An 18,382-nucleotide genomic window follows, 5' to 3' on the forward strand; every position below is an offset into this window, starting at 1 on the left:
GAACTCAACTCTTCCTCTACTCATCGGGCTGCGTGACTCTCAACTCTTCTCAACCCATCTAAGGTGGGGGAGCTCGGAGCAGGGTTATATGGCCCCGCCCCGGCCCGACTCCAATGTTCCAAACCCCGCCTCTGGTCGTCGTGGTTAGCCACTCCCCTCGAGCCCTGATTGGCGGCTCGTGCTTACCGACCACTCCTCCTGCCGATCCACATTCCCTTTCCTTCCCTTCGGCCTCGGTAGACTTGTTCAGGCCTGCCGCGTGGCATTTCAGCGCCAAAAGAACACTTAAGCTCACTGGCCTACACAACGCAAAACTAAACACAGCAAAGGACTACGCTTACATTCACTAAGAAATAACTGAACTATCGCGAGGCTTCATGTTGTGGTGCGTCTACCTACGAGGGGGAATTAACCTTTATTCCAAAACCACAACAATATATATATATATATGTATATATATATATATATATATATATATATATATATATATGTGTATATATATATATATATATATATATATATATATATATATATATATATATATATATATATATAGTATCTGTAATTTGGTGCTCCAACCTAATGAGCGAACGTCATGACGTCATCGCCATGCATGTCCGCATTGCCTGCAAAGCTCCAGGGGAGCCATCCAGCAGTGCGTCATTATGGATTATAAATTCAGATACTGTCACAAGTGCATGCAAAACTCACAGTTACCGACCTGGTTTCGCCCTTGTTGGGGCTTCATCAGGGCAACGCAGTGAGCCTTCCATACACTTGTAACTCTGAAAACCTTTCGGTTTTTATATCAGTCATTATTGCGACTCCATACCATCAGTGGGGAACCGCCAGTAAGGTGTCCCATACACCTGCTGCTGCACCTTACTGGAGCGATAAGCATCGCCTGCCACACGGCAACATTATCTCTGGTATCCACTCATCATATGGAGTCGACCTTATTCGATATTACTGTGTGTGTGTGTGTGTGTGTGTGTGTGTGTGTGTGTGTGTGTGTGTGTGTGTGTGTGTGTGTGTGTGTGTGTGTGTGTGTGTGTGTGTGTGTGTAAACCATTACAAAAAAAACAACTTCATTGTCCTCCAGCAAGGCAACCCAACTGTTGGCAACTGTCGTCTCTCTGCATAGCTGGAAACCTTTGAGTATCTATCCTTCGAAGAGCCAGAGCCGAACATCAAACTCACCAGCGATCCTAGTTCTGCCACCTCTCAACATCCTCGAACATGGCAGGAGATGGTTAGGTCTGTGTCTTGTACACATTCCCTTTCCATTCCTTCCCTCCTAAAGGATGGAGTCATGCTGGGAAATGCGAGAGAAAAAGCAGAGTTCTTGATCTATGTCTTCACTCGGAAGCCCAAGGTTCCAAAATGCATCTCTTCCTTTACCCACCCTTCCCACCTTTACAGAATGTCCCTTACAGCATGTGGACTTCTCACCTGCCATAATTGAGAAGTTTAGACTGACACCTCTTCAGCAATTGGTCATAATAGCACAGGTGCTCCAATCCTCAGAAACGATGCCTCAGTCTTATTGGTTCACGAGTTATCAAGTGACCACTATATTCGTCGTGTGTGTGTGTGTGTGTGTGTGTGTGTGTGTGTGTGTGTGTGTGTGTGTGTGTGTGTGTGTCTGTGTGTCTGTGTCTGTGTCTGTGTGTCTGTGTCTGTGTGTCTGTGTCTGTGTGTCTGTGTCTGTGTGTCTGTGTCTGTGTGTCTGTGTCTGTGTGTCTGTGTCTGTGTGTCTGTGTCTGTGTGTCTGTGTCTGTGTGTCTGTGTCTGTGTGTGTGTGTCTGTGTGTGTGTGTCTGTGTCTGTGTGTCTGTGTCTGTGTGTCTGTGTCTGTGTGTCTGTGTCTGTGTGTCTGTGTCTGTGTCTGTGTGTCTGTGTGTCTGTGTCTGTGTCTGTGTGTCTGTGTCTGTGTGTCTGTGTCTGTGTGTCTGTGTCTGTGTGTCTGTCTGTGTCTGTCTGTGTCTGTCTGTCTATCTGTCCGCAGCATAACTACCCGATGATATCATCCGATCTTGATGAAACTTGGGTGGGAGGTTGATATCATGATCTAGTTGTGTCCTGCCTAGAGTGGGCGTATTGCGCCCATTGTGGGCGGAGCCACGCCCGAAAAAGATGTATTTTTAGGGGGTAATCGAGTTCAAGCTCCATCTTCTCCGAGGGGTTTGGTGGAATCTGACAGGGGTTTCGATATTTGGTTCGGCCAATGTCACGTGTCTAGCCCCACGGAGCTCGATTTTTCATTTTCGCCCCAAGGTCAAGGTCACAAAATTTAGAAAGTCGATTTTTGATGGTTTTATTACATTGTTCGCTTTCTGATAGGGTGAAATGTCGTACATGATCTTATATTATCACATACATCATGAAATACAAGTTTTCCAACAAACTTCAGAATCCTCGACCTTTGACCTTTGAAGGTCACAAAGGTCAAAGTTTCAAAGTTGTCGGAATCAAACCGAATTTTCGGTATTGTGTAGCTAACTAACCTCATAACTGATTATACATTATTTTATATCTCATTTCAAGGTCAGTAACCTTCGTTTTGACATTTCAGGTCACAAAGGTCAAATTTTCAAAGTTGTCGGAATCGACCGAATTTTCGGTGTTGTGTAGCTAACTCGTCTCATAACAGATAATACATTCCTATTTATATATTTTCAATGTCGGTTTTGACCTTTGTCATTGAATACAGCTCGCTCGTGAACCATCGTCGTCTCCTGACTTGTCTCTTTTACAGCTCTTTCTTGGATAAGCAACTTCTTCCATTTTGGAAAAATGCAAACCTCACTTCTATCCATAACAAAGGTTCCAAAACTGATCCCCACAACCATAGACGTATGAGCCTTCTCTCGATCAAAAGTAAAGTGATGGAGTCCATCATTGTGGCCAAACTCAGGCACCATCTCTTCTCCACCAACCAGTTTGGCTTTCTGATGCTCATTCCACCTTGGATACATTACTCCTTCCGCCAAGTATATGGATGCCCTGAAGCACAAGCAACGAGTTAAAATCATCTCTCTGGATATATCTCGAGCCTTTGACATTGTCTGACATCCAGCCTTGATCTATAATTTATCTTCTTTTGATATTCAGGGCCCCTGCTCAAATGATTTTCCGACTTCCACAATGAGCAGAAACAGTGCGTGGCTCTTGAGGGTGTCCTTTTCCATACTATGTTCTCCTTCAGGCTGTGGTTTCACAAGGCAGTGTCTTGTGAGGATCAACATTATTCTTCATCTCCATCAATGATCTGTCTGATTCTCATCAAAACTAACTTTACCATTTTGCCGACATCACGACTGTGAAAAGCAGGCCACTGAAAAATCCCTTTCATCGCATCTGGATAAGTAAGATAAGCCGCTGATTGGGTACTCGGAACATGACATTAAACTGCAACAAGTCACACCTCACACCTCACACTCTCTCCACAAGGATCAGCCATCAAATTATCCACTACACTTATCCGGGCAGCCACCGGAAGAGGTGCAATCCCTGGAACTCCCCGACCTCAATATCTGCCACCACCTTTCGTGGGAGCATATCACCATAGTAGCATCGAAGGCCTGTCACCATCCGGGTATTCGCATTATAGCTAAGGCATTCCAGAGCCACACCGAGATCATCATGACGCACAAGGCTGTCATGCACAGATCCAAGGAGTATGGCTCCTCACTTTGGGGAGATGCTCCTGCTTCTCACCTCCTTCTTCTTGAAGCAGCAAAAAACAAGGCCTTGCACATCATGAATCTACAGCTGTCCCTCTCCCACCAGTAATAAGTTGATTGGCTCTCGATTTTGTACAGGTTTATATCTGGCCTTGCTCCTCCTGCACTCTCCTCCCCCTGCCCTCCCCAACCCCAACCCATCTCAGATCCCACGTGTTCTTCTCAAAACCCTTACCTGCTCACCGTTCCAAAGTCAACACTAGTTGCCAACCTGCATTCAGTCATCCCCTTATTATTCCGATTGTGGAAAAGTCTCACTTTTGCCGTTGTCTCGTCAGGCTTCACTTCAGATTTCAAATGTGTTGCCCATCACTGCTTTATGCACATACGTGATCTCTTACACACACGCTCATTCTTACCCATTATGGTCCTCTTTGAGCCAATGTTACTTGTTTTCATGTTATTCCACCTCTACTCTTGGTATATATCCATCTCCCTCACACTATTTGGTAGTTTGTGAACATTTTGCCCTTTATTGTTCAGCTACGACACGTGGAGACCCTTGTATAGAAAATAAGAACGAAAGTCGAACAGCAGCCTCGCCGGTCTTGTTTGATACTTTAGTTAAAGAGGATAGTATGACCTCGGTGGGGATACCAGTTATAAAATAATGTAAGTATTAAATGTTTTTTAAGTACTGTAAGTCTCTAAGCTGTCTGTTACCATGGAAGCGAAGAGATTGCATTGAGACACTGGTTTATTCTGTAGGTTTCGAGTCAACAAGGAACCAGCCATACACCGCTTCAATCCAGTAACTTTGCAGTCACGACAAAGGGATTGCAAAGTTACGATTATATTTACTATATTATTGTTATTAATGTTTCCCGGTGTGTACCCCGGTTTAGAATAGGTACACCGTATCCCTGCGTGTCGTAAGTGGCGACTAAAAGGGTTGGCGTCAGGAAGGGCATCCGGCCATAAAAACATTGCCTCAAAAAGAGAACCATGACAATTACAACTACATATGGGCAGGGTACAGCCCGAAGTACCCCGTGGGGGACCCCACTCCCTCTCATCAAAACTCAAGGTGGGGAACCCGATCGAAGCAAGGGTGGAAATCATTCCATTTATGACGACGAAACGTCTGATGCCCGACGTGGAGATCGGTTTCTGAGGTTTGGGACATGGAATGTCTGGGACAATGACAGGGAGATCAGGAGAAGTGGTGGAAGTATTGGTCAGAAGAAGAGTGGACATAGGTTGTGTGCAAGAGACGAGATGGAAGGGAAGTGGTGTGAGAATGGTGAAGGGTAGGCAGGGACAGAAATACAAGTGTGTGTGGCAAGGGTGCCCAGAAGGTGTGAATGGTGTTGGTGTCCTGTTTTCTGAGGAGTTTGTAGACAGTGTGGTGAGTGTGACTAGAGTGAGTGATAGGTTGATGATGGTGAAAATGATGATTGGAAAGCTCTTGGTGAACGTCATCTCGGGATATGCTCCGCAAGTTGGTCGGAGCGATGAAGAGAAGGACAAGTTCTGGTGTGCTATAGAGAAGCTGATGGAAAACGTGAAAGATGAGGAAGTTGTTGTGGTAGGAGGAGACCTAAGTTGACATGTGGGAAGGAGTATGGCCGGTTTTGAGGGAGTTCATGGGGGTTACGGATATGGTGTGAGAAATGAAGGTGAAAGGATTTTGGAGTTTGCTGATGGAGCTGATTTGTTGATTTGTAATACTCAGTTCCAGAAAGAGGATAATAAGCTTGTTACATATACGTCAGGTGGGTCGACGACAACCGTTGACTACCTGCTGGTGCGTATGCGAGATAGGGGCACCTCCGGGACACAAAGGTGATCCCGGGGGAGGAGGCTGTTTCACAGCACCACTTGGTTGTCTGCGACATAAGGGTGAAAGGTGTGAGGAGAGCTCGGCGGGTGAAGTACCAACCGAGAATGAAGGTGTGGAGGTTGAAAGAGGTGACAGTGAGGGAGGCATTAAAAGAGAGGCTGAATATGGTAGAGGATGATGTGGTTGAGCTTGAAAGTGGTTGGATGTCAATGAAAGATAGTCTGTTGGGAGCCGTTGGTGAGGTATGTGGATGGACAAAAGGACCACCGAGGCACTCGGAAACATGGTGGTGGGATGATGAAGTTGGAAAGAGGATTGACGAGAAGAGGAAGAAGTTCAAGGAGTGGCAGAAGGCGAAGCGTATGGGGGCAGAAAAGGCAGAGCATGAAAGTTATAAGGCAGCCAAGAAGGCTGCAAAGAAAGAGGTAGCAAAGGCACAGGAGGAATGTAGGAAAAAGTTCGGAGAACGCTTGGATTTGGAAGAGCGTCAGAGAGCGGTATTCAGGATTGCAAAGCAGATACCGAAAGAGAGGTGTGATGTGATGGGGGTGAGTTGCTTGAAGGATGAAGTGGGACAAATAGTTGTGGACCCAGATGGAATTAAAGGAAGATGGAAGAGATATATGGAAATACTGTTGAATGCAGAGAATGAATGGGATGGCAACATAGAGAGTAACCCAGTTTGAGGACCGGCAGAGAAGATAACCGAGAAGGAAGTTGAGGAAGCGATAAAAGCAATGAAGAGTAGAAAAGCGGGAGGGCCAACGTGAGTTGTGGGAGATATGTTGAAGGCAGTGGGAAATTGGGGGTGTGAAGAGAATGACAGAGATCTGCAATCTGGTGGTGAAAGAAGGTCGCATTCCAGTGGATTTGGAATTAAGTACCCTCGTCCCTCTATACAAGGGGAAAGGTGACCCTCTGGACTGTGGCTCGTATCGAGCGATAAAGTTATTGGAGCATGGAATGAAGGTATTGGAAAGGGTGTTGGAGTGGAGGATAAGGAAGAAAGTGAAGATTGACGAAATGCAGTTTGGATTTATGCCAGGAAGAAGAACGACAGACACGCTTTTTATTGTGAGGCAGTTGCAGGAGAGGTATATGGAGAAGAGGAAGAAGTTGTTTCTTGGGTTTGTTGATCTGGAGAAAACATTCGATAGGGTTCCACGTGAAGTAGTGACATGGGCATTGAGGAGGTTAGGAGTGGAGGAATGGTTGATCAGGGTAGTGATGGCAATGTACAAAAGAGCGCGCACAGCTGTAAGGACGAAGGACGGGAACAGTGGTGAGTTTGAGGTGAAGGTGGGAGTGCATCAGGGGTCGGTACTTAGTCCACTACTATTTGTAACTGTCATGGAGGTGCTGGCTCAGAACGTAAAGGAGGGTTTACCGTGGGAGTTGTTGTATGCAGATGATCTGGTGTTGGTTGCAGAAAGTATGGATGGACTGAAGGAGAAGATGAACAAGTGGAAGGAATGTATGGAGACAAAAGGTCTGAAGGTGAGTATCGGAAAAACGAAGGTGATGGCAAGTGGTAAAGCATGTGGTGAGGTGGAAAGAACTGGGAAGTGGCCGTGTGCTGTGTGCAGGAAGGGTGTCGGAGTGAATTCCATTCAATGTCCAATGTGCGCCGAGTGGGTTCATCAAAAATGTAGTGGTTTGAGAGGGTCATTAACCAGTGTGGCAGCTACATTCAAGTGTAAGGTGTGCACAGAGGGAGCTGCAGATGGAGGAAATGTTGAGTTGGATCTTGGAGACGGCGTGAAGCTGGAAGGTGTGAAAACATTTTGTTACCTCGGAGACATGCTGAATGGAGAAGGTGGATCAGACTCGGCAACGGTTGCTTGAGTGAGATGTGCATGGAAGAAGTTTCGGGAACTGAGTGGCGTGCTGACGAGGAGGGGAGTGTCGTTGAAGCTGAAGGGAAAGGTGTATGCTGCATGTGTGAGAAGTGTTATGATTTATGGGAGCGAGACATGGGTAATGAACGCAGAGCAGCAACGAAGGCTGGAAAGGGTGGAAATGCGAATGGTTCGGTGTATGTGTGGAGTATCTTTGAGAGAGAGGAAGACAAATGATGAATTGCGAAAGATGATGGGAATAGAGCCTGTGATGGATGCTGTGAAGAGAAACAGGTTGAGATGGTTTGGTCATGTGTTGAGGAAGGATGAAAGTGACTGGTTGAGAAGAGTGATGGAAATGAATGTAGAAGGAAGTAGAGGACAGGGAAGACCGAGAAAGACTTGGCTAAAGATGGTCGAAGAAGAAATGCGGGCAAGGGGGTTAACAAGGGGAGATGCAGAAAATAGGGCAAAATGGAGAACATTGTCATGGGGGCCGCAAGGCTAACCCCTGCTCTTGCAGGGAAAATGGCCTTAAAATGCCTGTTGTTGTTGTTGTATTGTTATTAATGTTATTATTGTTATTAATATTATGAAAACGATACTATTGTATTAAGAAACATGGGCTAACTTGTACGAAGTGGCCTGAACGTGAGGCATGAAGGCATGAAGCCTAAGGCCTATACGTACTGTGTCGTTGGAAGACCTGAAACACCTTTCGATATTTGATGGTCATTTTAACAATCAGTTTGTTTGTGTTTCACACTGAATAAAAAACGTTAAGGTAGAGCATGGTGATTGTGATACATGACAGGTTCGATTATATGTTCAACCTGAACGGCATAGAAATCAAAATGGTGGAGTGTCGAGTTAGCCGTCATGACATCACTGACGTAATCACATCACCCTGTCATGTCACCACATCCTCAGCTCTGATTGGTGTACGCTTGTACTATACATACATACATACATACATACAAACACTGTTCTAGACGGGTTTGCCCTACAGGCTACACCGTAATGGACATCATTGCTCACCCACCGGGACATGCTGAGCGACCCCTGCAGACCTGCATGGGAAACAAGAACAGGGTGGGAGAGATCATTAAGAGGTGAGTTTGTGATGTATTTTGTGAAATCAATGTAAACAAAGAAAATCAAATTAGATCATGTATGTATGTACACTCGTATAGCATGCATGTATGTATATAAAAAACAAATAAATAAATAAACAAATAAACAAACTAGAACGGCACTCGGTCGAGAACACACCTCCGCCAGGCTGAACAGCTTTTTTGTATCCCACCGATAGGCCGGATCTGGATTCGGACCTTAAACAGAATCTAATCGGCTTGTTCTTGTCACCGAACCAACTCATTTAACCAATTTGTCATAAGTCATCCATAACTTTTTTAAATATCATGTTAGTGCATTCAGAAAGTATTTAGACCCCTTCACTTTTTTCACATTTTATAATGTTGCAGCCTTATGCTGAAATCGTTTAAATTCATTTTTTCCCTCATCAATCTACACTCAATATCCCAAAATGACAAAGAGAAAACAGGATTTTAGAAAATTTTGCAAATTTATTAAAAATGATTAAAACTGAAATATCACATTGACATAAGTATTCAGACCCTTTGCTATGACACTTGAAATTTAGCTCAGGTGCATCCCATTTCTCTTGATCATCTTTGAGATGTTTCTACACCTTGATTGGAGTCCACCTGTGGTAAATTCAATTGATTGGACATGATTTGGAAATGCACACACCTGTCTATATAAGGTCTTACAGCTGACAATGCATATCAGAGCAAAAACCAAGCCATGAGGTCGAAGGAACTGCCTGCAGAGCTCAGAGACAGGATTGTGTCGAGGCACAGATTTGGGGAAGCCTACAAAAAAATTTCTGCTGCATTGAAAGTTCCCAAGAGCACAGTGGCCTCCATAATTCTTAAATGGAAGAAGTTTGGAACAACCAGGACTCTTCCTAGAGTTGGCCGCCCGACCAAACTGAGCAATCGGGGGAGAAGGGCCTTGGTAAGAGAGGTGACCAAGAACCCGGTGGTCACTCTGGCTGAGCTCCAGAGATCCTGTGTGGAGATGGGAGAAACTTCCAGAAGGACAACCATCACTGCAACACTCCACCGATCTGGGCTTTATGGCAGAGTGGCCAGACGGAAGCCTCTCCTCAGTGAAAGACACATGAAAGCCCACTTGGAGTTTGCAAAAAAAGCACCTAAAGGACTCTCAGACTGTGAGAAACAAGATTCTGTGGTCTGATGAAACCAAGATTGAACTGTTTGGCCTCAATTCTAAGCGTCATGCCTGGAGGAAACCAGGCACCACTCATCACCTGCCCAATACCATCCCAATGGTGAAGCATGGTGGTGGCAGCATAATGCTGTGGAGGTGTTTTTCAGCAGAAGGGACTGGGGGACTGGTCAGGGTTGAGGGAACAACGAACGGAGCAAAGTACAGAGATATCCTCAATGAAAACCTGAAACAGAGCGCTCGGGACCTCAGACTGGGCCGAAGGTTCACCTTCCAACAGGACAATGACCCTAAGCACACAGCCAAGGCAACGCAGGAGTGGCTTAGGGACAACTCTGTGAAGGTCCTTGAGTGGCCCAGGCAGAGCCCTGACTTGAACCCAATCGAACATCTCTGGAGAGACCTGAAAATGGCTGACTACCGACGGTCCCCATCCAACCTGACAGAGCTTGAGAGGATCTGCAGAGAAGAATGACAGAAAATCCCCAAATCCAGGTGTGCAAAGCTTGTCGCGTCATACCCAAGAAGACTCGAGGCTGTAATCGCTGCCAAAGGTGCTTCAACTAAGTACTGAGTTAAGGGTCTGAATACTTATGTCAATGTGATATTTCAGTTTTTTCTTTTTAATAAATTCGCAAAACTTTCTAAAATCCTGTTTTCTCTTTTATTTGTCATTATGGGGTATTGAGTGTAGATTGATGAGGGAAGAAATGAATTTGAACGATTTCAGCATGAGGCTGCAACATAACAAAATGTGAAAAAAGTGAAGGGGTCTGAATACTTTCTGAATGCACTGTATATATATCGCTTTTTGCCCGATCACTCAAAGGTGAAGAATCACTTAAAAATTAAATAATTCTGGAATCCGAATCCATATTCAGATATTCACCAAAATCGAATTGATTAGTCCTTGTCACACACCCAATTGGTCCACCAGGTTTCGGCCAAATCTGTCCATAACTTTTTTAGATATCCTGCTATGTGTTGTTTTTGGCCCTATCTCCCAATGGTGAAGATTCGAATCCAGATCTTCACCAAAATCTAATCATTTCGTCCGTGTCACATGCGCTACCTCTCTGCCAAATTTCATCCGAATCCGTCCACAACTTTTTGAGATATCTTGTTCGCAGACAGACAAACAGACAGAGGTGAACATAACCTCCATCCACCTTCGGTGGGGAAGGTAGCAAACACGTACAAAAACGGGTCACAAAGAAAAGTTGTGCAAAAGACAAAGTGAAAACAAGTTTTATATATTCATATTTATAAACTAGCGAGGTACCCGTGCTATGCATGGGAGGGAAGCCAAAAGCAAACAAACAATGCAGAAACGGTGAATGCTAAACCATGGGACCAATAAATTCCACATTCCTATGCCACCTTCAGTCGAACGTCAGACATGGACAGCCCTGGACAGCCGGTTCGTGAATGACTTGGGCAAAAACCGTACCGTCTGAATGTTTCTATACCCAGTCAATGGCGAATCCGCGAATATCATAGTTAGAAAGTAGAAACCCTCACGTCATTTCCACGTTCACATTTAACCTCAATATCTGTTTTCATTCCAAGCAGTATCATTCCAATCTATATAATAATACCGTAAGGACTCGACTTTGTTATCCCTTTTACGCCACACCCAGTGACCCGATGCCCATGGCACTCATGGATTTCCGATCTACGAACCGCGCTCTTTGTTTATCACGTACACTCGTACAGCCATACTCGAAAAATCTGAATTAGCCGACGTTGGGGCCCAAAAGCATCCGATTAACGGCCGATACGACGCCATCTTACGACGCCATCGTATTGGCGTCTGCTGGCTGAAGGCGCAGCAAGCCGTCCGCTGATTGGACAGTCGAAGGCGACAGCAAGCCATCCACTGAGTGGACAATCCAGAGCATGCATTCCGCCATTTGTGCCGGTGTCATCGATCGCGGTGTACGCTAACCTTATCAGGTGGGTTTACCATAATTTCTTCCATATACTGTGATAACAACGAAGTGAAACCGATCAGCAGCCCATCAGTATCATATAAAGCAATAAATAACAAGGCTTCAGCTTCTGAAAGCTTTTTTTTTAAAGTGTACTTCGCCGAGTGACGAAGCGTAGGCCTAGGCCCTACCTATGCAGTTGTGTTTCCGTTGATCTCAACAAATGGCGTAGGGTAGGTCATGATCAGCCCCCCCCCCCCCCCCTTTCGTTTCACAAACTCCTGCATCTGCCACCGTTCATGATTATCAAAGTAGGCTTTAACCTTTTCACGATAAGGTAGAAATCAGCGAGTTGTATACGAAGAGATAAAAGGATGGCATTGACTTCGAGACGGTACGTGATATTTTCAAAAGTATATCGTAGCGTTGTCATTTAAGTAGATTGCAATAAATACGTTGTTCATATACGCACTCTTCATTCTCATCTTTCTTCCTAACTCTTACTCGGACAAGCAAATCCCCTATGCCATCCATAATGGTACACTCTATCCATACACCACATCCTCCCCTCCGTGGATGTTCCACGGGTTTCGGCTAGTCTATATAATAATAGCGTATGGACTCGACTTTGTTATCCCTTTTACGCCGCACCCAGTGACCCGATGCCCACGGCACTAATGGATTTACGATCTACGAACCGCACTCTTTGTTTATCACGTACAGCCATACTCGAAAAATCTGAATTAGCCGACGTTGGGGCCCAAAAGCATCCGATTAACTGCCGATACGACGCCATCGTATTGGCGTCTGCTGGGTGAAGGCGAAGCAAGCCGTCCGCTGATTGGACAGGCGAAGGCGACAGCAAGCCGTCCACTGAGTGGACAATCCAGACTTCCAGAGCATGCATTTGTGCCGGTGTCGTCGATCGCGGTGTACGCTAACCTCATCAGGTGGGTTTACCATAATTTCGTCCAACCGCGCTCTTTGTTTATCACGTACAGCCATACTCGAAAAATCTGAGCAATAAATACGTTGTTCATATACGCACTCTTCATTCTCATCTTTCTTCCTAACTCTTACTCGGACAAGCAAATCCCCTATGCCATCCATAATGGTACACTCTATCCATACACCACATCCTCCCTTCCGTGGATGTTCCACGGGTTTCGGCTAGTCATAAATTAATACTATAACAAAATACTGTGTTAAATCGCCATTGTCATGCATGTTAAAATAAACTAAACCACTCCTCCCAATCACCTCACATGTATTTATGTTAAAATAAACTAAACCACTCCTCCCAATCACCTCACATGTATTTGTGTTAAAATTAACTAAACCACTCCTCCCAATCACCTTACATGTACTTATGTTTAAATAAAATAAACCACTCCTCCCAATCACCTCACGTGTACTTATGTTAAAATAAACTAAACCACTCCTCCCAATCACCTCACGTGTACTTTTATGGTGAAATAAACTAAACCACTCCTCCCAATCACCTCACGTGTACTTTTATGGTGAAATAAACTAAACCACTCCTCCCAATCACCTCACGTGTACTTATGTTAAAATAAACTAAACCACTCCTCCCAATCACCTCACGTGTACTTATGTTAAAATTAACTAAACCACTCCTCCCAATCACCTCACGTGTACTTATGTTAAAATAAACTAAACAACTCCTCCCAATCACCTCACATGTACTTATGTTAAAATAAACTAAACCACTCCTCCCAATCACCTCACATGTACTTATGTTAAAATTAACGAAACCACTCCTCCCAATCACCTCATGTATTTATGGTAAAATAAATTAAACCACTCCTCCCAATCACCTTACATGTATTTATTTATTTATTTATTTATTTTTTCTTTTGGTATACAAGATCGAGGCTCGTGAAAGAGCTAACATTAATCACACAGAAAGACAAACCGACACATAAAACATATAACATGGGGAGCGGTAGACAAGATGGGGAGAGAGGGGGAAGGACACAAACACAACATTTGAGAGCAGGGACATCGAGAGATCTGTGGGAGGGAGAGGGATTTGGGGGTGGGGGGGGGGGGCATGGGAAGGGGGGGTGGGAGAGGTATAAAACATATGGACACTGCCAGGACTTCCAGGAAAGAAGTTGGAATTTCAAACAAGGTGAATCTGGGGTGAATTAGCGGGAGAAGAAAAGATCAAGGTTTTGGATGGGGGAAGATAAGAGATGGTGGTGAACAGCTGTTTTGAAGACCTGGAGGGAGGAGTGGGATTGAAGGGAGTGTGGGAGTTTGTTCCAGAGGTGGGAGAAAAGAGGAATGAAAGAGTGAAGGTGAGCAGAGAGCCGAGATTTCGGCAGTTTAACCATCAGAGGGTTGCTGGCAGATCTTGTGCGACCTGTAGGAATATTTGGGGGACAAAGCACAGAGAGAGCTGGGGGAGCAAGGCCGGAGAGGAGTCGGTAGAAGACAGAAAGACCACCTACCTGCCTGCGGTGAGTGAGTGAAAATCCCTCGGAGAAAGCTTCATCGCGGGAGATTCCAATGATTCTGAAAGCTTTGGTTTCAACAGCGTGAAGCCGAGCTAGGTGTGAGGAGGAGCACCGGCCCATAGGGGAGAACAGTATTCCATTGAGCTGCGGATGAAAGCCTTGTATGTGGTGAGGAGCTCAGGTGTGCCGAGGAAGGACTTCGCACGACGGAGGATGCCCAGTCGGCGACTGGCTTTGGAGGCCAGCTTGGAAATGTGGTTTTCCCAAGAAAGATCATGGCAGATAGTGAGACCCAAAAGCTTGAGCGACAAAACTTCTTTGAGAGGTTTGTTGAGAACGTATATGGGAGGGTTGTCCAGTCGATCTTTTCGGAGAGACATAGTAAGAGTGTGAGATTTGTCAGGAGTGAAAGACATGTTTCACTTGTTTGACCAGTCTGTGATTTTGTCCAGGTCTTCAGAGAGCGAGGAGGCTGCAGACTGCCGATCTGAGGGAAGAGGAATGGAGCGGCAGAGAGTGGACTCATCAGCAAAGAGATAGAGAGGATTTTCCAGAGAGTCGGAGAGATCATTGATTAAGACCAGAAATAGCACAGGGCCCAGAACACGGCCTTGGGGAACTCCAGCCTGAACAGGAAGGGGAGATGAGAGAAATCCATTCAGGGCCACACGTTGACTACGACCAGAGAGGAAGTCCGCAAGCCATGCGTGGAGATTTCATGGATACCGTAGGAGAAGAGTTTGTTGAGCAGTGCTGGGTGCCAGACCGTATCGAAGGCACGTGATATGTCAAAGGAGACAGCTCTGATTTCCTGTTTGGCATTGAGGACCTCCATCCATTGTTGAGACAGCAGTAGCAGCATGTCCAGAGTAGAATCACCTGGTCTGAATCCAAATTGATGATCGGAGATCAAGCCATTGGAGAAGAGGAAGGATTTGATATCCGAAGCAATGATGGATTCCATGACTTTGCTGATAATTGGGAGCAGGCTGATTGGTCTGTACTTGCAAGGATATGTTTTTGCACCTTTTTGTGTAAAGCACTAATGTTTGCTGATTTCCAGGATGCTGGCAGATGACCTTGAGCAAAACAGAGGGTGAAAAGAACAGAGAGAGGGTGAGATAGAGCGGCAGAGCAGGATTTTAGGACCCGTGGGCTGATGCCGTCTGGTCCAGTTGCAGAATCAGAGTCGAGGTTTGACAAAAACTCCTCCACCTTGTCAGGAGAGAAGGACACAGAGTCCAGGAGCAGTTGGGTTCGACTGGGAAAGGTGGGAACAGAGAGAGATGGGTTTGGGACACAATATTTTGAGGCAAACAGAGTTGAGGCATTCGGCTTTGTCACGTGCGGTGTCAACTGTGTAGCCATTTGAGGTAAGGGAGGGGATGGAGGGGGAACAAACACCAGAAACGGATTTGACCAGACGCCACCAGGATTTGGAGGAAGGAGACAGGCTTGAGGGTTCATTCTTGAGTGTGGAGAGATAGTGCTTCCTGGCACTCCTGAGGGTAGACACACACTTGTTTCGAGCTTGGTGGAAGGAACTGAGATTGCCTTCAGTTGGATTAGCCTTCCAAGAGGCAAAGGCAAGGTGTTTCAGGGCAACTGCCTCACCACAAGATTCAGTGTACCATTGACGGGAGGAAGGGTAAGACAACTGAAGACGAGACGGGATAAATCTGTGCATGAGAGAGAGCAGTTTGCTTTGGAAGAATTCCCAGGAAGAATTGATGTCAGAGGCAGTGGAGATGGGAGACCAATCCAGATGATTGATGGCTGCTTAAAGACCGTGCCAGCCGGCCTGAGTGAAATGCCAGACTCGTCGACGCTGAGGAGGCTCTCTGAGAAGGGCCAATTTGTGTGTTGTGAATCACCTCACATTTATGGTAAAATAAACTCAACCACTCCTCCCAATCACCTTGCAAGTATTTATGGTAAAATAAACTCAACCACTCCTCCCAATCACCTTGCAAGTATTTATGGTAAAATAAACTGAACCACTCCTCCCAATCACCTCACATGTACTTGTGTTAAAATAAACTAAACCACTCCTCCCAATCACCTCACATGTACTTGTGTTAAAATAAAATAAACCACTCCTCCCAATCACTTCACGTATTTATGGTAAAATAAACAACCACTCCTCTCAATCACCTCACATGTATTTATGGTAAAATAAACAACCACTCCTCTCAATCACCTCACATGTATTTATGGTAAAATAAACAACCACTCCTCTCAATCACCTCACGTATTTATGGTAAAATAAACAACCACTCCTCTCAATCACCTCACATGTATTTATGGTAAAATAAACAACCACTCCTCTCAATCACCGCACATGTATTTATGGTAAAATAAACAACCACTCCTCTCAATCACCTCACGTATTTATGGTAAAATAAACAACCACTCCTCTCAATCACCTCACATGTATTTATGGTAAAATAAACAACCACTCCTCTCAATCACCTCACATGTATTTATGGTAAAATAAACAACCACTCCTCTCAATCACCTCACGTATTTATGGTAAAATAAACAACCACTCCTCTCAATCACCTCACATGTATTTATGGTAAAATAAACAACCACTCCTCCCAATCACCTCACGTATTTATGGTAAAATAAACAACCACTCCTCTCAATCACCTCACGTATTTATGGTAAAATAAACAACCACTCCTCTCAATCACCTCACATGTATTTATGGTAAAATAAACAACCACTCCTCTCAATCACCTCACATGTATTTATGGTAAAATAAACAACCACTCCTCCCAATCACCTCACGTATTTATGGTAAAATAAACAACCACTCCTCTCAATCACCTCACGTATTTATGGTAAAATAAACAACCACTCCTCTCAATCACCTCACGTATTTATGGTAAAATAAACAACCACTCCTCCCAATCACCTCACGTATTTATGGTAAAATAAACAACCACTCCTCTCAATCACCTCACGTATTTATGGTAAAATAAACAACCACTCCTCTCAATCACCTCACATGTATTTATGGTAAAATAAACAACCACTCCTCTCAATCACCTCACGTATTTATGGTAAAATAAACAACCACTCCTCCCAATCACCTCACGTATTTATGGTAAAATAAACAACCACTCCTCTCAATCACCTCACGTATTTATGGTAAAATAAACAACCACTCCTCTCAATCACCTCACACGTATTTATGGTAAAATAAACAACCACTCCTCTCAATCACCTCACATGTATTTATGGTAAAATAAACAACCACTCCTCTCAATCACCTCACGTATTTATGGTAAAATAAACAACCACTCCTCTCAATCACCTCACACGTATTTATGGTAAAATAAACAACCACTCCTCTCAATCACCTCACATGTACTTGTGTTAAAATTAACTAAACCACTCCTCCCAATCACTTCACGTATTTATGGTAAAATAAACAACCACTCCTCTCAATCACCTCACATGTATTTATGGTAAAATAAACAACCACTCCTCCCAATCACCTCACGTATTTATGGTAAAATAAACAACCACTCCTCCCAATCACCTCACGTATTTATGGTAAAATAAACAACCACTCCTCCCAATCACCTCACGTATTTATGGTAAAATAAACAACCACTCCTCTCAATCACCTCACGTATTTATGGTAAAATAAACAACCACTCCTCTCAATCACCTCACATGTATTTATGGTAAAATAAACAACCACTCCTCCCAATCACCTCACGTATTTATGGTAAAATAAACAACCACTCCTCCCAATCACCTCACGTATTTATGGTAAAATAAACAACCACTCCTCCCAATCACCTCACGTATTTATGGTAAAATAAACTCAACCACTCCTCCCAATCACCTCACGTATTTATGGTAAAATAAACAACCACTCCTCCCAATCACCTCACGTATTTATGGTAAAATAAACTCAACCACTCCTCCCAATCACCTCACGTATTTATGGTAAAATAAACTCAACCACTCCTCCCAATCACCTCACGTATTTATGGAAAAATAAATTAAACCACTCCTACCAATCACCTCACATGTATTTATGGTTAAATAAACTAAACCACTCCTACCAATCACCTCAGATGTATTTATGGTAAAATAAACTAAACCACTCCTACCAATCACCTCAGATGTATTTATGGTAAAATAAACTAAACCACTCCTACCAATCACCTTAGATGTATTTATGTTAAAATAAACTAAATTAATCCTCCCAATCACCTCATGTATTTATGGTAAAATCAACAACCACATCCATAAAATAAACAACCACATAAACAACCCATCTCTCTCAGTTCCGACCTTACTCAGTC

General features: G+C 44.3%; 1 protein-coding gene across 3 annotated transcripts in view; it reads right to left on the reverse strand.

Moving 5' to 3' along the window:
- Positions 1-18,382, reverse strand: part of LOC137428011 (pyruvate dehydrogenase protein X component, mitochondrial) — a 75,921-nt gene that overhangs the window by 26,953 nt on the left and 30,586 nt on the right. For all 3 annotated transcript variants that reach the window (XM_078777536.1, XM_068117908.2, XM_068117906.2), the window contains exon 2: positions 8,409-8,436. In XM_078777536.1, the coding sequence (XP_078633662.1) occupies positions 8,409-8,436 (28 nt within the window). The remainder of the gene's footprint in view (positions 1-8,408; positions 8,437-18,382) is intronic.

Source organism: Myxine glutinosa, chromosome 5, assembly GCF_964187855.1.
Source record: "Myxine glutinosa chromosome 5, kmMyxGlut1.1, whole genome shotgun sequence".
Lineage (NCBI taxonomy): Eukaryota > Metazoa > Chordata > Myxini > Myxiniformes > Myxinidae > Myxine > Myxine glutinosa.